The sequence below is a fragment of the Chrysoperla carnea genome, chromosome 1 (genome assembly GCF_905475395.1).
Source record: "Chrysoperla carnea chromosome 1, inChrCarn1.1, whole genome shotgun sequence".
Lineage (NCBI taxonomy): Eukaryota > Metazoa > Arthropoda > Insecta > Neuroptera > Chrysopidae > Chrysoperla > Chrysoperla carnea.
Genome location: NC_058337.1, coordinates 98,406,016 through 98,430,732, shown reverse-complemented (window position 1 = coordinate 98,430,732; position 24,717 = coordinate 98,406,016). Strand labels below are relative to the sequence as shown.

The 24,717-nt window shown below is 28.4% G+C and overlaps 3 protein-coding genes across 4 annotated transcripts; 1 reads left to right on the top strand and 2 right to left on the bottom strand.

Moving 5' to 3' along the window:
• Positions 1–1,072: 1,072 nt before the first annotated feature.
• On the bottom strand, positions 1,073–3,403 carry LOC123305500 (protein FAM92A). 2 transcript variants are annotated; one of them, XM_044887229.1, is made up of 4 exons: positions 2,613–3,403; positions 2,315–2,539; positions 1,572–1,604; positions 1,073–1,382 (listed from the first exon to the last, which is right to left on the bottom strand). In XM_044887229.1, exons 1-4 carry the CDS (start codon positions 3,072–3,074, stop codon positions 1,107–1,109), a joined length of 996 nt encoding a protein of 331 aa, XP_044743164.1. In that variant the 5' UTR covers positions 3,075–3,403; the 3' UTR covers positions 1,073–1,106. The 2 variants fall into 2 exon arrangements, with proteins under 2 accessions (XP_044743164.1, XP_044743166.1); XM_044887231.1 differs by lacking the exon at positions 1,572–1,604.
• An 821-nt stretch (positions 3,404–4,224) lies between these two features.
• Positions 4,225–5,546, bottom strand: LOC123305558 (secretion-regulating guanine nucleotide exchange factor-like). Its single transcript, XM_044887313.1, has 2 exons — positions 5,409–5,546; positions 4,225–5,334 (listed from the first exon to the last, which is right to left on the bottom strand). Exons 1-2 carry the CDS (start codon positions 5,418–5,420, stop codon positions 4,249–4,251), a joined length of 1,098 nt encoding a protein of 365 aa, XP_044743248.1. The 5' UTR covers positions 5,421–5,546; the 3' UTR covers positions 4,225–4,248.
• A 50-nt stretch (positions 5,547–5,596) lies between these two features.
• LOC123304956 (cell division cycle protein 23 homolog) lies at positions 5,597–10,078 on the top strand. The gene is made up of 7 exons (XM_044886523.1): positions 5,597–6,178; positions 6,256–6,444; positions 6,507–6,686; positions 7,702–7,866; positions 8,340–8,586; positions 9,380–9,575; positions 9,888–10,078. The coding sequence occupies exons 1-7, from the start codon at positions 5,602–5,604 to the stop codon at positions 10,056–10,058; spliced, it is 1,725 nt and encodes a 574-aa protein (XP_044742458.1). The 5' UTR covers positions 5,597–5,601; the 3' UTR covers positions 10,059–10,078.
• Positions 10,079–24,717: the final 14,639 nt, after the last annotated feature.

Here is a 24,717-nt window from a genome sequence, read left to right as displayed (position 1 = left end):
AATTTCAGACTATATTTACGTATCCGCCTTCATCTGCATATTCACATGTTTTAAAATTCATGATTTGAACTAAAAACCATTTATCGTTTTTTGTCTGTAAGACCAATATGTTTAATAGGGCTTTTCATTTTAAAATCACGACTCACATCTGTTTCGCACTAAATGATTTATAACCAATGTGATAAAATGCATAACAAATATTATCTTCTATCTTAGTCCTACTTATTGCTGTCAGTACGAAAAATTAAACTCTGCACTTGCGCATGTGACATGATGAAAAGGTCTATTATAAATGATTATGTTCGAACCATAGACATATAAGAATAGACTGAAGAAGTGGGCGTGATCTGCCCAAACTCGTTAAAAAGAGAACGATGCTCTGACGTACGTTTTGTTTTTTTTAGTTGCGTTTGCGCATTAACAGTCTTGGACAAGTGCTTACTGTAAGTGGACAAGTGCGCCAGTAAGTCACGCCCCAAAAAAGAGAAAAACGGACGTCAGAGCATAGTTCTCTTTTTACCGAATCTGGAATCCTACTTACACGATCGTCCGTTACTAGCGTGGTCTATTCTTAGATGTCTATGGTTCGAACACTTTGGAATTTCTCGGGGAATAATAATAAAAAGAAATTTAGATCTTTACGTAGTAGGTAGTTTTATATTTTTGTAATTCCAAAATTGCTGCGTTTAACTAGGGCCTTGATGTTACAGTTTTAATATCGATTTTAACGCTAAGATGTCAGCGCCAAAAGTAAAAAAATGTAAACCATACAACTCAGCTGATTTTTCATTGAATGAAAAGGCAAAAGGTATATATACTTACTTTAGTATAAATTTAAATATGCCGTACTCTTTTATATGTGTATGATAAATATATATCTATGGATGTTACAAACTATAGTTCTTTTTTGTATCGCTAGTTACAGTCTTTCTTAGTATTAAAATCCAATAATTAAATCCAAATTTTTAAGTTAAAAATTAAGTAAGTTCAGTTCAGTCGACTTACTTTGAACCATATTACATGTTAGAGAGCATTGTAAAGGCTTTTACTCTAGAAAAAAAACAGCACACACTTCAAAAATAAAGCTGTTTATTTTACTAAAAATTTTATATAATTCTTCGTGGTGCTGGAACTGGTATAGACGTAGAATCATTTGTTGTTGTAAAACTGTCTTCATTCGTGTCATCAACACTTACTTTAAACGAGTCCATAGATTCCATGCTTTTTGAAACCGGTTTATTATTTTTGATTGTCGGTTGTTTCAAATTATTGTGCTCCAATTCTAGTGCCGGTAATGATAGTGAATGTTTGCCGAATGACATACGCCTCACTGTTTCGAAACGTGATATTCTTTCTGGCATACGTATTATTGTACGAAATTCCTACACAAAAGTATTATATTATTAATAAAAAGTTAATGGAGAACCTTGAATGTTAATTGTTATGTAACCTACTCAAAAAAATGTTATTGTAATCATTTGTTATCAAACAATGTAGGTATGTATAATACGATTGATATTATGTGCTGCTGAAATAATGCATATAAGTGCAATTAAAAATTATGAAATTACCGAATGTAATTCTTTTCGCCATGTTTGAAAGTCCTATATAGAATAAAAATTAAAAATATAAATTTACATATTTTATAAGTTCCAGTTATTTTTAATTATGGACGAGTAAAATCAATTCCTGTTGTCGAGCAATGGTGTATATAATAAGAGTTTGTTTTAACACGTTACAAACAAGTCAAGATCTAACTAGATCTAACATAAATAATTATTTAAATACTCTGTATATGCTTCGCTTTCGATGTTTGAACTACTTAAAAAATTACTATAATTTTTAAATCACACAAAACACATAGATATGTAATTCATATGATATCTAATTTTCACATGAAGTGTAAAAGGAAACAAAGTTAAGATTTGTATTGTTCGCTAAGATTAGAAATGTTCGCTAAGTATTCCTTAGTATCCCCATCTCTGTGTCCCTGAATATCCATATAGTATAATATTTTTCATGAGTTCGTGAAAAGATGGTTTAAAACGGCTCCCCTTTCAATTCTCCAAAAATGATTATATCGTAACAGGAATAAAATTCAATCACTCGAGACGATTACGAAGTACTACATCAATTTTCATTTCCCTAAGTATTATTGTTTTTAGAAAAATACCCCCATATGTTTTTTTTTTGAAATGTACATGTTTTGAAACGAATTTTTACATATAAATTTTTTTGCTCATAAGAATTAAAGCTTCTGTAGAATCTTTTGCAGGGTTTTTGAATTACCTAAATATCATAAAATATTTCTTACCTCAACGTCAGCTTGTTCATCAATATTATCAATACTTTGATAAGCTTTTGTGAAAAGTTCAATAGATTTGGCATGATATGCTAGTTCAATGGTAATAAAGTCTAATAAAATCGTTTTTAAATTTCGTAATTTTTGTCTCTCAAATTCATCAGTTTGATCTTCCAGCGCTTTTATTGTCCTCGAAACTTCTGCTGATGCTTTAACTAGTTCAGTTTCAGCTTGATTCTGTAATAATTCATTGGCGCAATTATTATATAGTAAGCAAATGTTGAAATTTTACCATATAACAACCACTTACAATTTGTTGTCGATTTCGAGGATTGCGTTCACGAATTTTATCCAATTGCTTTTTTCTATTAATTTCTTTTTCACGCAATACAAAAGTATGCTTAACTTCGTCTTTAGCATGTTTACAAATCACTTCATACTGCGATAATTCAGCAACAACCTTATTGTCTAATTTTTGGACTCGAGCATCTTTAAAATCACCCAACGATAATAATATTGTAGAAAAATTAGTTAACGCTTCACGTAACGTTTTATTAACACTTTCCGAATTAGAATACGTTTGAATTACTGTTGCTAATTCATCAGTTTTGTCCCGGATTCGAGCTGCTTTGCGTATGTACGCGGCAAAAGCTGTGCAAAGTTCAGCAAAATATTTTTCTACATTTGTTATGCGTTCTTGTATAAATTTTGCCTGTTGTTCGCTAAAATTATTTGACATTTTTAATGAAATTACACTTCGAAATGAATCCATTCGTATAATAAAATGTAAGGTACTGTTTTCTAACTTCCCCCTTCATGTTACTTTGTTTACCTTCGTTACTATGGTAACTTTCTTTTGATATAGTTTAGATTGTACAACCCAAGGTACAACCTTTCTGTCCACAACGAATAGTTAAAGCAATGTCACATAGGTGTAAACCTAGGGGGAGACAACCGGATGGCTCGTGATATTTGGGGTCTTGAAACGACTCACAATTACCTCTTAGTAGAGCCCAAGTTGACTTGTGGCATATACAAAATTCCTTGTGAATGTTGTAAATTTTACGTTTACATTATCAAAGAACTTTTTATTCATTTAATCTATCAAGAACATTTGTCCAATTTCTTTAATGGAATTAGTACAACTTGGATAGCTTTTTTTTTTTAGAAGTCAGTATATTTCATCTCCAATAATTTAAATAAAAATATTTTTAATTTTATGCATACATTTTACTTAAAATAATAAATTAATCTTTACAATGATAAGAATTTTTGTTTTTAAAATTTTGTATTTTTTTCTTATAAATCAGTTTTAACTGTTTTGCTTTCACTGTTACTCAATCAAAATTTTGGTAGCATTCAAGTTATGTGTCTTCACGCAAATTAGACATTTGTATATTTAAATTCTAAAACGAGCAGTTATCCAACGTAAAGTTGTAGGTGTTTAGCACCTGGAAAATTATATATATTTATTCATATATGTATTTTTGCTGATTTTTTAGAATTTTGACTGATTATATACCTTAAATATCGATTACCAAAATGAAATTATGAAAATAAAATAATATAACTCCGTAGTTCAAGTATTCTTTTAACCTCTCAAACTTGCTCACATTTTTAGGGAAATATAAGTTGAAAGGTTTAAAAAACCTTTTTGAAGGCTTTTCTGGAATTTTGTGGCTAAAATAATGCTTAAACTACATATTTGTATCGTTTTCTCTTCATAATTTCATTTTTGTATGAGATATTAATTATTATGAGATATTTTTGTAGAACTAATAATTATGGATCTATAATTTGCATGGGATATCGGCAGCATCAAAGAACTTAGTTCAATTTCCTTGATAATGTTAGCATCCTTTAAAGTATGCTATCAGTCTAAATTTAATACAGATCTGTGAGTAGTGATAAGCAAAATAACATTCAAATTTAAAAAAATATTTTTCTTATTTACTTATTGCAAAACTTTGACCAGTCCCACACCCAATACAATAAATTGTTTTGTTTGATACATTTGAATCAATAATTGTAGGTTCAAAAATATTATTTAAACAGCCATTTCCACAATTTCCATGTTCATTCCACCCCCAACTATACAGTTTATTTGATGCAACCGCTAAATTGTGTTCAGCTCCAATCGAAAAACGTTCCACGTCGTTCAATTGTATTTTTTCTGGCAACCAACTATTATTTTCATCACATCTTCTGCCTAATTGTCCATAATTATTTCTTCCCCATGACCATAAATGACCACTTGCTGTTAAAATTACATTATGGGTCCATCCACAAAACAGTTTTATAGGGTCATTTAATTTTGGAATTGTTAATTTTATAGGTTTTTTACTTTTAGACATCAATTTAGGACTAAAACCTAATTGACCCCATTTATTATCACCCCAAACAAAAATTTCGCCTCTAAAATTTAAAGCAACAGTATGTTTTTGCCCACAAGCTACCGTTTTTATGTTTTCTAAATTTGGAATGTCTGTAAAACACTCAACGTTCAAAGAATTACCAATTGCATCGACTAAGCCTAATTGTCCATGAGTATTACTTCCACATATTTTTAGTTTATTATCCAGAGTAATAACAGCCGTGTGTCGTAAACCACAAGCAACAAACTTAACTGAAATATCATTAACAAGGATTGGTTCAGCTATAAATGGATACTTATCTTTCGGTAATCCTAACTGATTAAAAGAATTCGACCCCCAAACAAACAATTTTGAATATTTACTTATTCCAACAGAAAAGTCCCATCCACATGCAATTTGACTAAAAATAATATTTTCACAACTAGCAATTTGTTTAAAAGTATATAAAATTTCGTTCGGGTCTTTCGCATTTATATTTATTTTTCCGCACATATAAATTTTTCCCAGTGAATCTAAAACTAAACTATGAGTGGCCCCTCCGTTAATTTGAATTACCCGCTCTGGCACTAGGGATAATTTTTCTTCAGATATTTTTGTTGGTGTATTATATTGTTCATTACAAATTCCCTGACCCAGTTGACTAGATGAATTTGCGCCCTTAAAATAAAAATAATTTCAATCGAATTAATATGTTTCAATAATATATATCAAAAAATTAATGATAAAATTACCCATGAATACATTTTTTTATTTGAATACTATTAACAATACTTTTAAATGATGAGATAAAACTTAACTCTAATTATTTAAAAAAATATACAAACTTTTTGACATTTGTAGACTGACTGTATAGTTGGTATGCCTGACTGTCATAATTTGAAAATTGATGTTTGACGGAAATTTTGATTTTATAAAATCTTCAAGATGATGGAATCAACAATTCAATTTGATTATAAGACTGTAAAGTGTGATTTATATACAGGCATTGAAGAATGTTCACAAAGAGGTTTAATAAATGCTACAAAATGGCTCTCAGATATTTTATTATCATTATCTGATATAAAATTAAGTCCGGAGGAAATACCGAAAACTGATTATAATTGTGGGGATGAATTAGATATTTATTATGTTGCTAAAAGTTATTTTGATGCAAAGGAATTCGATCGTTGTGCTTATGTCACAAAATCATGTATGGAACCAAAAACAAGATTTTTACATTATTATGCTAAGTATTTGGGAAATGAAAAGAAACGTGTGGAAAGTATGACAGAAATATCCACACCACCAGATCCGACAAAGAATGAAGTCTTAAAGGAAATTAATAGTGGCCTAAAAAAATTATACAGCACCAATACAATGGACGGTTTTGAACTTTATTTATATGGAATTGTATTAAAAAAATTAGATTTACAAAATCTAGCTTTAGATGTCTTGATGGAGGCCGTCCATTTAGCACCAATGAATTGGTCTGCTTGGATTGAATTATCTCTTATAGTTTCTGGTAAATTTTTAAGATTTTACTACGTTTAATATCTTTAAGTAATTGTTTTTTTTATTTTTTTTTATTTATTTATATAGATAAAGACAAATTAATGTCTTTACAACTACCAGATCACTGGATTCGACATTTCTTTTTTGCACATGCATATTTGGATTTGCTTTATAATGATGAGGCCTTAGATTTGTTTTGGGAATTACAGACAAATGGCTTTGAAAAAAGTAATTATATTATGGCACAAACTGCTATTGCTTATCATAATCGTCGAGGTAATTTATTTTAAGTTTTTTTATTTTTTCGCTATTCAAAATTTTATAATTTTTTATTTTAGAGATAGATAGAGCGATTGAAATGTTTAAAAATTTACAAAAATCAGATCCTTATCGGTTAGATCATTTAGATACGTTTTCTAACTTACTTTATGTAAAAGAGATGAAAACTGATTTAGCAAATCTAGCTCATCATGCTGTTAAAATCGATAAATACAGGGTGGAAACATGTTGTGTTGTAGGTAAGTGTAAAATATTTATTCAAGGGTAATTATTTGTTATGAAAATTATTCATTTTATTAACTTATTGATGCTGATTGTTTTAATACCATAATACTGAATAAAAGTACAAAATTTTACCTTTATGCATAATAAAATATACAAGACATAGGAAAATGGAAATTTTCTATACTCCAGTGCCGCTTTTATATTTATCGAAATTTATAAAACTTAACCCCTTCATCCCTTTTTGGCACAACCCTTGTACCTAAAATATTATAATTCTTAAAAGTAACGTGCGTGTCATATTCATGTATTTTTTGATTTAGTGATTAGTAACCATATTAATTCTAGCCTCATATTAAATCACATACCCTCTCCCTTCCAAGGTAATGCTTTTCTCGATCACAAATCTTAAAGAATTTTGTACATTAAAAGTATTGAAAACTTACACTAATTTAATTCTAAAAGTACATTAAAGGGCGATAAGTTCATAAAAAGGGCGATGGGAAGCGGAGCCAAATACTAAAACTATGATTGAATACTTCATTTAAGGAAAATTGATTTGTTCTGAGAAATTCGTCTTTGATGGGTTACATAAATTTGTAAATAAAGTAAAAAATAAACATAAAATTAAAGATTTAGCTACAATTTGAGAAATAACACCCTGTATGGAACCAAAAACAAGATTTTTACATTATTATGCTAAGTATTTAGGAAACGCCTTAGCCTTAGCTTAAATCAGGATATAAGATAGGGATGGAAACAATGAAATTACTTTTAATACAGTTTCATTATTTGATGTCGATAATGGAAAAGAAACATAAGAAAAGCTAAAGATACTTATCAAAATTCATTGGACGTAAACGGATTCCTTATTAAATGATTCTTGAATACTTTGGCGCGCTAAAACATTAAACGAACCCCAAGATATTTTAACACAATGTACAAATGAAGGCTAAAAAACGATGTATTAAATATTTGGGTTTACATTTTGTTAAATTATGAGTGATTATAAATATTTAATCAATGTTTCAGGAAATTATTATAGTTTACGTGGAGATCATCAGAAAGCAGTAGTGTATTTTCAACGAGCGTTAAAATTAAACCCATATTATTTGTCTGCATGGACGTTAATGGGTCACGAATTTATGGAAATGAAAAATACAAATGCGGCAATTCATAGTTATCGGCAAGCAATTGGTATGATCATTCACTGAATTACTTACTAGCCAGGATAAGAAAAAATTAACGATAAATTTTAAATAAGATCCAAGTTTGTTGTCCATTCCGATCTAAACTACCTATATCGTAGATTAGTATAATAATGTGTCAAAAATTTCATAATTTAAACACGAAATGGAAATATTGGTTGATAATATTCATTCTTTTACTTTATTCTGAATTCATATTTAATTTGCGGATTATAAAAATTTAATAGTTATTTCTAGGAACGAACGTTTTACAATGATTTATGGCCCTCCATCTTGAGTAAATGTAAAGCTACGCGATTTTTAAACCTTTTTCATACAATAATTTATAATAAAATATGTATTCCGCCATCGCTTAAGCTCAAGATCTTATTATAATTTTATTTCGACTGGCGTTATATTTGCTTTGTTGTTTGAATAATTCATAGCTAAAATAAAATCATTTAATATTAATGTATTTTTTAGAGGTAAATCGACGTGATTACAGAGCTTGGTATGGATTAGGGCAAACTTATGAGCTATTGAAAATGTACTCATATTGTGTTTATTATTATAAACAAGCCCAACAATTACGACCGTATGATAGTCGAATGTTAATAGCTCTAGGTGAAACCTATGAAAAAGTAGACAAAATTGACAATGCTTTAAAATGTTTTTATAAAGCTTGTAATGTTGGTGATATTGAAGGAATTGCTTTAATTAAATTAGCTAAGTAAGTATTTTTTTAAAATGACGAAATCAAGTTTTTTCTTTTTAAAATTGCTTGAGTTTCGATTCTAAAATACCTACAGTTTCAAAAATAGACCTTATTAACAGTTAAGTATTCATTACACTTTTACTCTCAAAATTAGCAAATTAAAAAAAAAAAAACTATTAAACTGGTGTATATTTTCCCTTGTTATCGATTTTCGTAAATTTTGAAACAAGAAATTTTGTTTGTAGGATTGTAGAAAATAATAAAACAATGAAGTCTTTAGTTTGAAGACTTCAATATCATATCACGAAAATTATCGAAGAGCTACGTGCTATCATTCATTATTTAAAGGAAATTTTTATTGCTTAGATATATTTAAAACTGAAAATAAACCCTGATTAAAAATTTTCAAATACAAATTCTAAATTTTACGTTTGTTCTAAAATTCTGCAAACTTTTATAACCAGCGTTTATTTTCAGTTTTGAACAGATTTGTTTCTTGGGATGGCAATTGCAAGAATGAGTTGGCTTAATTGGTTACCTTTTTCTATTAGTTTCAAGTATATTTTAAATGAGGTGTTGAATTACCCACTGTAGTACAAGGGATTGATAAAAATTTCATTTTGATTAATATTCGCCATTCTCAAAATCACAAATGATAGTTAACTAAGCTCTATTTCGTTAATGGCACATATATTATTCATTAGATCCAATAACTACAAAAGAAATTTCTTCTTAGAATTTTATTCACTCTGCTATTCTAATTCATCTCATCATGTGTTATAGAACAGTACATAAATTTTTATTTTAGATTATATGAAAGATTAGGTGAAGAAGACAATGCAGCTGCAGCATATACGAAGTATTGTATGGATGATACAAGAACTGCAGTTAGTGAACAATCAGAATTATATCATGCTTATAAAATGTTAGCAAATTATCATCTACGAAGAGGTCAATTGGATGATGCAAATAATTATGCATACAAGTGTTTAGAACACTCAGAGGTAAAGCTTTTGCAAAGATACAATGGATTTAATTAAATGACGAATTAATTATACTCCGAAAAAAATCTGAGTGTATTATTTAAAAAAAAAATCTTGTTATACCATGTAAACTAAATATTGACAAATATCTTGTCTAGTAATCTTAATTAAAGAGAATTGAAAAAATCTCTCCGATAGTATAAAAAATATAAGTTGATAAACGATTGCATTCAGCCTCAATTAAAAATGAATTCCTTAATTGTAAACAAACAAGCATTAAACAAATTCTCAAAATCGGAACTGTTCTTGAGTAATTTTAATTTTCTTTTTAAGACTAAAGAAGAGGGTAAAGCGTTATTAAAAGCAATAGCAGCGAAACGAGGTCATGCTGATTGTCCAGTTCACCCATCAGTTACTATAGATGAAACTACAACAGAAAATATAAATTTTACAACGAGGAGAGCACCTTTATCTCCCAGGAGTAGTAATTCACCAACTTTTTAATTTATTATTTTATTTTTATATCTACGATTGTCATAAAAAATATTAAAAATATGAATAAAAAGTTAAAAACTAATGTTAAACAATTTTTTTTTCTCGTTGAAATAATTAGAATTTCTAAAACATGTACTAGTATTATTTTAGAAAATATTACATCTTTAATTTATTGTATCAGCCCTCTTCAGTTTGGAGGTTTGTATGAAGGAGAAGAGCCTAGAATACATCGACATCATTTCGGTAAGACTGAAGGCCTGAGTAGACTGTGGTAACGTGAGACAAAATAGAAATTAAAGTAAAATCTTAATTTTATAAATCAGTAAATTTTCCTTTGCGTCCTTTAATTATAGAGAAATCAAAGCCTGAAAGAAAAAATTTTGTAATTATTGCCTGTAGAGCAATTAAGATTACATTATTTAGATGGCAAGAATTACTTTTCTTTCATAAAAAATGTCATTCTAATTGAACCGAGAGTCGAAAACTCAAAAAATTAGTCTAAAATATTATTATGCAGAAGAAAAGCATTTTTTATGGGTATAAGGGCTAAAAAGGATCAGAAATCACTCAATCCATTCATCGCAACCCAAAAAACTATGCTAAAATACAATAAATCAAACGTGTGGAGGACAATAAGACCCTTGGGTCGGTTTGAAAACTTACGAAATACTACAAAATAATCACCTTAATAACATAAATGAAAATCACGCCTAATAAATAAAAATCATGCGTTTTCCTTATTAATGAGTATTTATTCTTATTTTTGTTATTCTCGACAAATCTTTTGCGGATATTGAAAACTTCTATTTTTCATTTTTTCAAAATTTTTTTCAAAAGAAATCTATAGGTTAATTTTATTTAATATTATTAAAGTAGTTTTGTTATGTGTTTTAAATATTTTTAATTTTCAACAATCAGTTTTTGACAAATAAAAATTTTATCAACATGACTTAAATTTATCAATCGAATTTATTTTTGAAATAAAATGAAATTCCTGAATGCAAAAAAATCGGCACCAATTTTGAACTCATTTGTTTAGATTTTGAAACAAAAGAGTAAATAATAAATAAGTACAAATAACAGAATTTATTGATAAAGAAATATTATTAATTGAATGAAAGAGTAGTTTATTATTGCTTAGTCAAGTTAAGAATACAATAAAGTGGAAATTATTTTTATACTACATTAAGATAATGGAAAATTGGGTGAGTATATTTCAAAATTGTCAAAAAAGTAAAGAAAAAATCATTATACTTATTTATTGTTTTAGTGGATTGAACAAAATAGAGCTTTTTCTCCTTTATCCAATGTGGCTCCCACGAACAATATTGGTGTGCCGAATACTGTTAATTATTCAAGAACTTGGAAGCTAAACACCCAAAATCAACCAAATTTTCATGGTTCTATGATTTATGATACACCTAATACACTTCCAAATGGATTGCGTACAGCAACCGTTGACACATTTATTGAAAGTTTTACTCAATTAACGGAATCAATTTCAACAAATGATTTATATAATCATGCTTCATCTAACAGTAATTACCCATGTATGGATAACTCTTCAATACATTTGACGAATTATCGTGCTATAACTCAGTATTATAATTCGCGACGATTTGATTTAAATACTAATATATCTTCTCCACTTGTTACGAATCGATATGTAAATCAAGCTGCTCCATTTTTAAATCAACGGTTTCGTTATTTAATGCCACCACATACTACAATTACGAATCATTCAACAAGTCAACCAACAACAACCACCGCAAATTTTTATCCTGATTGGAAAAATTACCAAAATCAATCAGTTAATTTATCAAATTTTCAAACAAAAATGGAAGATGTTGAACGGCCACAATCAGTACAATGGAACAGTTCATCAGATACCTATAAAAGCTTAAATTCATCTTCTTCTGAATCTGATTTATCATTTACAACCGCTGAAGATTTATCTGATTGCGATAAAAATGTTGAAAAAGATGACGAAAAACGAAAAAAAGATAATGCTCGTAAAGTTCAAGAATACATGGATCAATACCATGTTTATACGAATCCATTCTGTTGCGAATTCTGTCCAATATTAGATACAGTAACTTCGAAACGTGCCTTAGAACTGCATTATCAGCTCTTGTTGTTAAAAAAATCACCAGCAAATCCGAATGAATTAACCAATGGTATAAAAATGATTCTATCTAGGCCAATAAATAAAGAGTGGAATAATCTAAGTGACTTGGATGGATTAACAGCATTTTATTTAGATGACCATAAACGTAAAATGAAAGAATTGTTTCCAAGCATCGATTTTGATAACAACAAAAATAATTGTGTGATTCGTGGTTGTAATTGTCGTAAATATGCAATGACATACCTTGCAGCACAAGAACGTCTTGCGACAAATTTTGTACCGTCATCAGGAACACATAATTTCAATGATGTTTTAAAAACTAATTATCAAATTGAAAAAGGTCAACATGAATCAACATCGTCGTCATCATGTATGACAGAAGAAAATGCACGGAGACGTATGGCTGAACTTCTTTGGTTAGATCCATTAAATAATAAATGGTACATGGAATTATTAAACGGAATTTGGGCAAGAGAACGTTCACGTATGCCATACACACACAATTTTGGTAATGTTACAAGAAATGCAGCTGGAGGTGATGCTGAAAACCTGTCATATACTTGTGATCAAATTTCACAATTACAGGAAATATTACTACTTAGAGCGCAAATGAAATCAAGAAATAGAATGTAGGAGATTTAGTATTTATCATTCTTTATAAATTAATGTAATGTAGGTGTCCCGTAAGTACCGCACGCTTTTGTTGAATCGGGTAGAAAATAAAATTCTAAGAAAAGTCCTTTTCCATTTTATGAACTGATGCATGGATAGTTAGCTCTATTAAATAAAATAGGCAGCCAATCAGAAGATTATTAAATAATTATTATTGTTATTAAAAAAAATGTATTAAGTATTCAGTTTGAGCAGAGTCGAGAGCTTTTAATTTATTGATATTAAAATTAATTATTCAATCCCTATATAAATATGAAAGTAAGCATGTTTGTTTGGTTGTTTGTTTGTTACGCTTTCTCGCTAAATCTAGCGAATGGTTTTTAATGAAACTGTACGGCAATATAGCTGATATATCAGAATAACACATGAACTATAATTTATAAAGATATACTAAAAAAAAATTAAAAAATTTAATTTGACATTTATCACTTTTTAAATTTTCAGAAATCTGTAAGTTATGGTTCAAAATGATGATTGTAGATGGAGCAGATGATCATCATTTTGAACCATAAATTAAAGAATACCTTAAAACTTTAAAATAGTAAATGTCAAACAAATGATGGCCAACTATTCTGATATACTCAATGAATTATGACTATTTTCCATTTAACAAAATTGAAAACTCTGTTTATCATGCGAGGGTGGAGGCTATTAAGCGGTGGTTTATACTTTGAAGCTCAGTGGAGCGGGTGGGTATCAATCTAGTACTTAATACTTTTGACTGGTTGCCTATTTTAATTATTAGCTAACTATCCATGCATCAGATCAAAAAAATGGAAGAAGACTTTTCGTCTTAGAACTTTATTTTCTACCTGAGCGACAAAAGCCTGCGGTTCTTACGAGACACTCTGTATTTCTTATTATTTTTAATTAATTTATAACTTAAAATAACTATAAATTGTTAAAACAATCTTAATTATTTCAAAATTTTGTCAAGGGTTCTAATTTATTCCAAATTTCCTTTCACGGCTTCATAAGTAATATTGAACTAGAATAGATAAAAGCACGTGAAATTAATAGCATTATTTACTTTTTTTTCGATAAAATTTGTAATAAAATTATTGTTTCAAATTACTAATTCCTTGACGGAGTTTTGAAGAAATGTTAATCAGCATTCATTCCTATATAGATAATAATAATGAATGTGTTTGACCAAAAGGCCCGACCGCCCACTTAGTTTATAAACTAAGTATACTGAGCAGACTTGATGTAGCCCTCATCCCTTTCATCGGCAATTCATTTTTTCTTAACAATGTTATTTTTTCTTTAAGATACGGAAATAACATATAATTTTAATCCTTCTTAACTTTTTTAAATAATTGGTTTCTGAGATGAGTGGATCCAGACCTCAAAAAAGGTTCTGGTCACAGCTACAGCCACCCGAAAATCGGGCAAGAGCGAGCCGGAGTATAAACTCGCTCATGATCAATGTAGTCGTAGTGAATAACGAGCACTAGTAAATTAATAACCTATTTAATAACTAAAATTGTAAAATGTAAATTGTTTGCTCACGAAAATTACAAAAATAAATAAAAATAAAAACTTGGTCGATAAAGTATGGCAACATTTTTTTTGGATGATGCTCTTTGTGATACTAACCCATAAGATAACCGGATAATTTTTACGTGAAACTATAGCTCTCAATCTACCTTTCTAAGAAATAGTAGGTTGCCAGGTCTACTTTACCGATTAAGTATGGCAACCCTTGTTTTTATCCCTCCTCCCTCCTTCATTCATGCAAACGGTCTGGTAGGTTTCTACAGCCCATTGTTTTTATGGGTTTCATTTCCGCTTTATTACAAAGTTTGAGCCGTTTACCGATGGGTCAAGTAATTTTGCGTTCCGTTCCCGGTATAAATGATGTTTAATCCGAAAAGCTAACATAGTTGGACCGTGGAGTTGGAACTGCTATGGGCTTTGTACTAAACTAGCTTTTATTTTTTACTTTATAATTATTATAATCTTTGAGCATATAAAAAAAATAAATTCTCAATTAGAAAAAGAAAGGTGAGAAGAAACGGTTTGAAAATTTCAAAAAACGAATTTAATTAAAAAATGAAAATAAATACCTATTTTATTTAAAAATATATTAATGTTTATTATCTTAATAGTTTAAAATACAATTATTTTTTTGTTATTGTAAAAAATTTTATACAAATAGAAATAATAACGAAATTTAAATAATTACATTGTGTAAATTGCACATAGTACGATTCGAATTCGAATCGATTGTCATATTTTGTCCCAAAAAAATATGTTATTTAAAAATTGAAATAATAATAATTTGTAATGGACTTTGATTTTTTTTAAAAAGACTTTAAAAAAGATTAAGAATTTTTTAATAGGTGAGTCAGGTAAACATTTTACCATCAGAAAATTGTCTCTTAAATTTTCTGATGGTAAAATGTTTAGTTGACTGTTTTCAGTGGGAAAAGAATTTATATAGTTTCAATAATTTAAAGAGAAAATTCTTCCTTCACAAACTCCTTTTGATATACATTTTGACTGAAATTCGCAATTTTGCGTTCTTTTTTCGTATCAGCTCATATAATATAATTATCTTAATCACTCTTGGTTTAACGAGTGTTGTATACGTATAAATATTTTTCATATTTTTCTAGCGACTCTGTTCCTTTATATTTTTTCATATAATCTTCTTTGACTTTTATACGTAAACGATGTAACAAATCAGATAAATTTAAATCCTCATATCTAGATGGTAATCCACTACTCGGATTATCATCGCTTGTTGTTGGTGATATCATGTTCGCCTCCGGTTTACAGCCGATATTATTATCAGGTGACCAATCATGCGGCTTTAAATAATCGGTCTCGTCAGATTTTGTCCAATCTGCATACTCCATAGCTTCATAACCATCTTCTGTAAACGGTGGTGTATCTTCATCGTTAACCATATTCGAAATATTTGGTAGATGCAATACGGATGGATATTCTTGCGTTGGAATTGGAGGTAGTGATCGTGGTGGTGAATGAGGATACATTTCATTTAATTCACTTTCTTCGTATGGAAGTAGCTGGGATGGAGTTGACTGACATTTGGGTGATAATTGATGTTTACTGTTGAAGGAATTTCTGTAACAAATACATTGTAATTTAGAAAGGTTCAAGTATTAAAACGTTCTGTAAAAGATCCTACTTTTAAATTCGGATTCAGAAAATCATTTGGAGAGTGGCTTATGAATTTGGAAGTTTTTAAAAGGCGGCGATTTATAAATTTTAGTCCCACTATATTGCTTAGTGATTTCTACTCTTAAGAATCGCCCATTAGCTAGGTTGTTCAAAATTAGTCTAAAACTCATGATTTTCATTTTCACGAACCACTTATTAATAATTAGTTCCTCTCTTAAAAGACTTAACCATTACTTTACGCCTTTTTTAAGATCTAAAATTTTCTGTGAAGAATTATTTAAAAAATTTCGCAAACTCACTTTTTTTGACATTTATGGTGATTATCCTGAACATATTGCCCTAACTGATCACAGTTTAATTGCATTAACTGCTTAAATGTAGGCTTTTTTAACTTTTTAGCTCGCTCTTCTGTTACAATATTACCATTTATCAAATATTGTGGTACCATTTTAAGCCCTCGTACTTTTACAAAATCCGGCAAACGTTTTAATCCATTCTTAAATTCTTCATAACTTTTGTCAACAAACAACCAAGTACTAATTGGTAAATTACGTAACAATTGTGGTTTTAACTCAGTTGGTATCGGCGTCGAACATCGTGGGAATGCTTCAAGTTCCTTAATTGGATTGGTGGCTGTGTATTCATCTTGAAAATCCCAGTTTGGCAGTAAATGCTGTGAAAATAAAGTTTTATATGAAATATTTGAAAAAATTTATATTTAACCACTTACAACTCTTAGAAATTATTTTGGAACTATCCGAATATCCCCTCCCCAAATGTCGGGGTGGCTAAATAGTGATTACCAGGGATTGGTAACGATTTTTAGCTTGGCGAGGTTGTTTAAAAGTGGTAATAACATATATTTTATGAAGGTTTTTTGCACTAAATTTTTATATTTCATTGAACATGTGTCTATTGTTGGACTTCCCCAATTCGAACTCTCATTTGCCATTTCTTTTCTTCTGAAAAACTAGACGGTGGATCAATTTGAAACTTTGAGAATATATTAAAAATATATTTATTTATTTATTTAATTAGTTTCAAAACTTAAAATTATTTTACGTGGTTGATCTGTTCAAACTTCTTTAAATCATCGAATTCATTAAATTTTATTAATGCTATCGACAATGTTTTATGAATTATGGGGAATATGGGGATATATTTTTGATTGTTTTTACTCTAAATGTGCAGAAATAAGTAGGTATATTCTCTAACATTTCGAACGGAACGAAATTAAATTATCACTTACTTTTTAAATTTTTATTTTCAAAATTTAAAAAAAAAATTCTCACTTAACTTTTCGATGGTAATTTATTTTTCAAACTTTAAACTTAACAATTTATAAATAATAAAGAAAACTTACATAATTTTTGCCATAAATCTGCTGATAATTCAACATACTGTCGAAGCCTTCAGCCATTTGTTGTCAGTAAATTATTCACAACAATACACAAAACACCAGAATTTTATTTTATTTAAATATGTACAAGTACTTGATAATTTAATTTCAAAATGCAATGACATATTAAAATTAAAAGTTATGATTATTCCCAGGTCAATTTTTTTGGTAAAAATTTGCATCCCCCACCTTTTATGAATAAACCATAAGGATTAACAAAATTGTAACTGATAATTTTAAATTATTGGGTAAAAGGGATTTTTACACAATAAAGTATTACGTACAGTTTTTTAATAAATTACATAAATTTTAATATATATTTTTGAACAAAAATTATTTTTTTTTAACATACAAAAATTGCTTTAATATATTATAAATAAATATGAATGAGAGATATACAAAACTTTATGAAATTTTAATTGTTATGGTAAAAAAAATTATTAATAAATTACTGAAACTGTAATTTAAAAATTTAATTACATTAATTATTATTTAATTTTTGCCGAAATTTCTTTTATTCAGTTTCCAATGAATATATAGACTAATTCTCATTCGCTCTCCAATGCCCATATAGAAAATCTTAAAATTACTAAGCCATTCAAATGATTTAGCTTTGATAATAACAAATTGTTAAAAAGTGAGTATCTTACTCTTATTATAAAAATTTAATAGAAAAATTTCCATATTTTCCAAAGTTCTTGAGGAGCTTGTAAAAAATACTCTATCAAATTTCATTTATTGAGACTGAATTAAAAAAATTAAAAATTTTCACATTTGGTGTTAAAAATTTACAAAAAAAAAATGTTAATAATTTTAAAATAAATAGAATCGAGATATATTAATAATTTTTTCCTCTCAAACATCCTTAATTTAAAAAAAAAAAAAATAATAATTAATAACTTAATACAAAATTCTTAGTCTACATCAACACTAGTTTACACTCATCCAGAAAATTTTTTCGAACAGCAAATTTCCAAATATTGTTAGCAATTTTTAAACATTAATAGCAAGGTTGGAACAAATTACTTTTCCATTTCCATAATTGCGAAAAGTAATTTAAAACAGCCATTGTTAATTTATTCACTATAAAAAAATATTAAACATAAAAAATAAATTAATAAGTAAAAAAATGTAAATAAGAATATAGAAAAACTTACATAATTTATTAGTGCCGTTACAAAAAAATTTCCATATGGTATGTTGAATTTTATTCGAATTTGAAATTTGCATATCACTACAAAATTTTCGTTCTAAATGTAATTTAAAATTTATGTAATCCACATCATCAATGTTACTAGATTGCCAAATATTACGATTAGATTGATATGGACTTGAAGTTCTTGGATACATTTTTGGATCTAAACTAATTGAGACACAAAAACAATCAATTGTAAAAGACACAAGCAGCTAGTAGGTAAATCTGAATTTCAAATCACTGACAAAAATTTTAAATTATTCGTATTTATATTTTGTACAATTTTAGCAGATAGTAATTTTGAGTTAAAATAATGTTAAACTAAAAAAAGATAGAATTTTAGAAATAAAAGTATTGTTAAAATCAGATTAAAGTATTGGATTATTAAATAAAAATATTACAGAGATGTATTTAAAAATATTAACGTCTACGTTATAGCAAATAATAGAATACCTTTATGTGAGGTCAGTTATTTCCTACTGAGCAGTAACTGAGACCCAGGCTTTTGATTTATTTTTCGGTTAAATTACCTGTGTTTCTAAATTTTGTAAATATGTCTTTTCGTATTCTGATTGAAGAGAATGACCGGAGAGTAATTTAGATATTTTAATTGACAAAGTTGGAAAAAACATAATAAGGTATAGTTTTATTTTCAATCTGCCACATTAGCGGTATAATGCTGAAATCTTGGATTAAATAATTTTCACAACTACATACCCTTATACACTTCCATGTACATAGTGATATTTGAAAATTGTCGCTATCTCGCATAATTTAGAAATTGAAACACGCATTTGTACCCTTTGACAAGATAAAATCTTAATATTTTGTTAGCCTGTGTATTATTAGAATCTAAGATTTCAGAAATTTTGACTGGCATCCATTTTCTATAAGGATTTTCTATGTGAAACGTCCTTTAACCCTTGTAGTTTCAGTTAAAAAAATTAAACTTTTTACGAAATTATGGTAAAACTGGTTAATAGTGTACACTTTTGAGTAACTTTCAGATTTTTATGCTGTAATTACGAGTTGGTTGGGTTGAGTTTGTCGACTATAGAGGAGTTGGTTGGGTTCTGAAGTATTTAGCTCTTGCGTTCAAAAATGGGACACTAGTACAGAAATTTTGTTCGGTCTATTTTCTCGGTTTATTTTTTCCTAAATCGATCACTTTTTGAGGAAGGACAGTTGGACTTGATTCATCAATCAATCTGTTTGTAAAAAGTTGTTCGTCGTGACTGTGCATATTACAAGCATCTTCTACATTTTTGCTTTTTATTGAGATTTCTTTGCGTTTGTATAATAAAACCGACCATTGTTTGTCTATCATCCTCGGAAACAACTTAAGTTGTGAATTAAGTAACTTACTGATTTAGAATTCTTAATTTCATTAAATTACGACCTATAAATGATATACAATGATCGCGGGCATCGGCTAGTTAATAATAAAAATTCAGTAGTGTTTATTACATCCATAAAGAAGCTACCAATAATAATAGTATCTTTGTTTTTTTTTTTTTTTTTTAATATTATATTTTTTTTAAATTTTAATGCTTATCAAAAATAAATTGTAATTATAACATATTATTACAAACTATTAAAAATATAAAAAACGAGATCAACTTTTTCATTTATTCGATTAAAAAAAAATATATACATCAATATACTTATTAGAGATTGAAATCAAAAATAAATTAAAACTTAATTATTATATTAAAAAATATTGAAGAATTCCTCTGTAGATGTAAAAAAAATCATCATATTCACTTCCATTATTTGGACAGAAACTTTAAGACACAATCAAGGGTTGTTACGAACCAATTAAAGTTTTGCACAAGCAAAGTGAGCAATAAGTGGCAAGATGAAAGATATACAGAATTTGAATTATAAGAAATAACCTTACGGCTCCTAATTGTAATTGCACTGTTTTTTGTGCGAAATTCTGAGTTTAAATGTTAATAGCAGTCTTGTTTTTAATAAATTAGCATAAAAAAGCTTAGTACAATAAGTGAAATTTCTTCAAATTTTATGAGCTAATTTGAACAACTTATGGAAATTAATCAATTTTTAATTCAATTATCTTCAAATAAAACTATTTTCCAAATATTCTGCGATAAAATTTTTCGATTAAATCAAAATATGAAGAATTGAACGAGTAAAAATATTAATAACTCAATATTAAAAAATCTTTTGCAAAAAAAAAGCTTTTTTTCCCTTGTTCATTTATACAGAACATGTCATAAAAAGAAATAGGAAAAAGAGAAAGGAAGGGGGAGGTATGCAGCTATGGTTGGATTAGTTTGGAACTATCCCGATAGAAAACCATAGGTAGGGTAGCCGGCACCTAATACTAAAGATCAAATGCCTCTCGAGTATCACTCATAGTGTGATTCGATTTAAGATGTGTAATAAAAATGGCATTTAGATGAATTACACAAAAATTAACTTTTGTTCACGCTTTTTCCCTGCAGGCGGTAATTAACTATAATTTTTATAACATAATACAGCTCTTATCAACATGCAATTTAAAAATGTTTCAGTCTCATAATCAATGGGGCATTAAAATGCATAGCTCTAAACACGTGCAGGTGTTTATATCTCGTGAATTTTTCATTTGACGAGAAAAGTCAGAGAAGAAGTATTTGTTCAGAGAATTTCTTATAGTCTTACAAGCCGTTTCATCAAATTAAAATATCAACGAACGGCTGTGGCGTAATGATTCACTGTGCATTAAAGAAATTTACATCCTGTCTGTTACAGAGCTTACCAATTTCACTGTTATTACTTCTGGGGCCAAAATGACTCTCAATACTCGACGCGAAGTTCAAAGACTAAGACCCACAGAGTATTAATATCTGCGATTTGATGAATGTTCTATAAAAAGAAATTGATTACGGAAGTAAGGCATTACTTCAATATAATACACAATACAATTTCTAGATAGTTTCAATATTACATGATTAGCTTTGTATAAGACTGATACATACACAAAAACCTTCTTTTTTGAGTAGATCTCTTGAGATAGTCTTGATATAATTATTTAAATATTAATAGGTGAGCATGAGTTGGCAATCCTACAATTTTTTAAACATAATACACTTGTCTATAGATATAACAACGAAATACATTACCGACAGTAGCTTAATTAGATTTGAAAATGTTGTTGATTAGAAGAATCTGAATATCGTGATTTAGTTATGAGTATGATTTACGATGTACAAATTCTTAGGTGTTCAATTATAAAATTCATTCATTTGGAAATTTTTATTTTTAATAAGCTGCAAATACTCGCTTTGCTGAGTTTTCTGTTTTCTCTATGTTAGGTTAGGCTAGGTTAGGTTAGAATGGCAGTCCTGGAGTGGAACACATTTAGACCATAGGATCCGTTGCGATACCGAAAAATCGCTCGATGTCGTTTTATGAATATCTCTCTATGTAGTTTTATTAATTTAAGAGACAATCCCAAGGACAAATCCACCATATGCTATCCTTTAACTCACTTGCTCCCGGATAGCCCACCTCCTAAATACCAAGTTTACTTCCATCCCTTGGCTATCGGCCACCGTGCTTGCACTAGAGGTACATTATAGTCTTTAATCTTCGCGCAAGGTCAAGCAATTAGTTGACAAAGTTTTAAGTCAATCAGACAGATTTTAAAAATTAGAAATATTTATTTTTAAAATTTTAATAAAAACATAAAAATAAAAATTACGAAAACTGCTTCATGCCTTTATGGTCCACGAAAAAGGGATTCTTTTACCTACAGGTATCATTTTATACAACTCTCCCTTAAATACTGAACATTCCAATACTTCCATTGACCGTATAACGCCTCATTTCGTTCAGCGGGAATATAATATTGAATCTTTGTCACATGAAAGATGATTTTAGAGCCCCGAGTGGTGATTTAACAGCTAGTTTAAAAGTGTATCAAAATATATATCACACTGTACAACAACACTTTACTTATTTGTCTTGTTGTATTGCAGAATTCTAAATACGTCTCTGTACTATTTAATATGCAAAAATTTATACATTTTATTTGACTACCTGATAATATTCTAAAATTATTGAGCGGCTTATTTGCACTAAATATTTTAGTATATTCAAAATTGTCTCCAACTGTGATTCATATGCATCATAAAAATTTTATCTTTTGGAAATAAATAGAAAGAACATTATTATTATTTTGAAATGAAATCTAACTAAATAATATTTATTTTATTACAAATACTTATGTCATTTTATTTTGATTGGTGGCATACGAATGATGAATAATTCGAAGTGGATATGACCTTTAGAGACCACATCAATAATTATATAAGTGGATAAATTATTGTTTTGGTAATTCAATATTGATTATCATAATCATTTAGATTTTACTTAAGTGTAATAATAGTACAGTTAAAGATGTTACAAATGAAGGAAAATGAATGACATGTTTTTTTTAGGTGTCAAATATCATTAGCAACGCATAAGTTAGTGTCGCAAATATTTCTATTTATTAATAAACAATAAATTGTTAATTCAATGGAACGGTTAATGTTAAAATTGACTTACAAAATTAATAAATAGGCAACTTGAATTACGTGTACGTTATACATATATAATAGTTTTCGATTATTTGACAAATTATTTGAAATTTACGTCATACAAGTTGCCTAATTACTATTTTTTTAAGCGAATCTTAAGATTGATCGTTTCATTGAATTAAAAATATATTGTTTAATAACAAATAGAAACATTTACGCCACTAACTCATGCGTTACTCATGATATTTGACACCTAAGAATCATATTCTATAAAGTTTTAGCAAAATGCGAGGAAATCATTTTCCTTTATCAGCCGATTCTTGTAACATCTTTTACTGTACTATTACAATGGAGATATTCAAAATTTTAAATATCTTTGCTAGTATACGTATAATAGGAGAGTCCATGTGTTAAATGCGGATTTACTTGAGCGTTGTGAAAACCTATTGGATTTTGAAGATTAGAACTTCGAAAGAAAAAATAAAGTTATAGAATGTATACCCTCTCACCAGTGGGAGGAGTGCCTTATCCTAGAACTAATTCCTTCATAATAAAAAATTTCGACCGCATGACAAACTTAAAAGTTGCTCTCGAGAGCCATACAATTTCGGCTTATATTTTATTGGTCATATTTTTTGTAAATGTGCTCTAGTATAAATCTGAAGGTCGCTATCGAATCACCAAACACCCTGTATAACAAACGCTGGTTTTAGTTTAAAAATTACAAGTTGATGAAGTCTTCATCAACATAATTTCTATTGTTATAGCCATTGTACGTTTCTTTTTATTTATTTATTTTTTATATAAATAATAATATAATAGAATTAATATGGTTTAATTTATATTATAATATTACTGAATAATAATAATAATAACACAAAGTATTGTTTTTCTTTGTTGTTGTTGTTGGTTACTTCTATGATGTTAAGGGAGTTTTATGGGTTGGTATTTTTAAAAATAATATATTTTTTTAAAGTTGTGAGCTATTAGAATATTTACTAAAAGTATTTCTAGCATGAAAGCACTTGCCAACAGATTTGGGCTATTTTTTTTCAAAGACTAAGAATAATATAAACTGTGAGATCACGAAGTTGAAAAATTTTTGATCGTTTAGATTGTGAGATAATCAGCTTCATAGTTCAGGATTTCGAGAGTCAACTCAATGTTCTTTCAGCTACTCTCTCTCTCTCTCTCTCTCTCTCTCGACAGAATTGAACAAAAAGGTAGAAGAGTTAAAAAAATTTTTAGAAATTTAGAAATAAATAGCACCACGTCGTTTTGTTTTTGAGATATTAATTTTGACATAAATTGATCAAAATTGGGAACATAGGCATTAATTATTTCGTGTTTTAAACGGTCTGTGAAAAAAAATTCGTTAAATTCAGTCGAAAAGTAATTTTTACCATAGTTTTAGCATAAGAACTGCAAATACCATTGAAAATATTTGGAAATATCTTAAAATAAACTATTCACTATTCCTGCGTACAGTGTGGGCCATTTTAATCTGTACACTGTAAATATCTCGTTTTGTAGTTAACCAATCAAAAAATAGCTTACACACAAGTTTGAATTTGATGGAGGATATCATGTTCTGA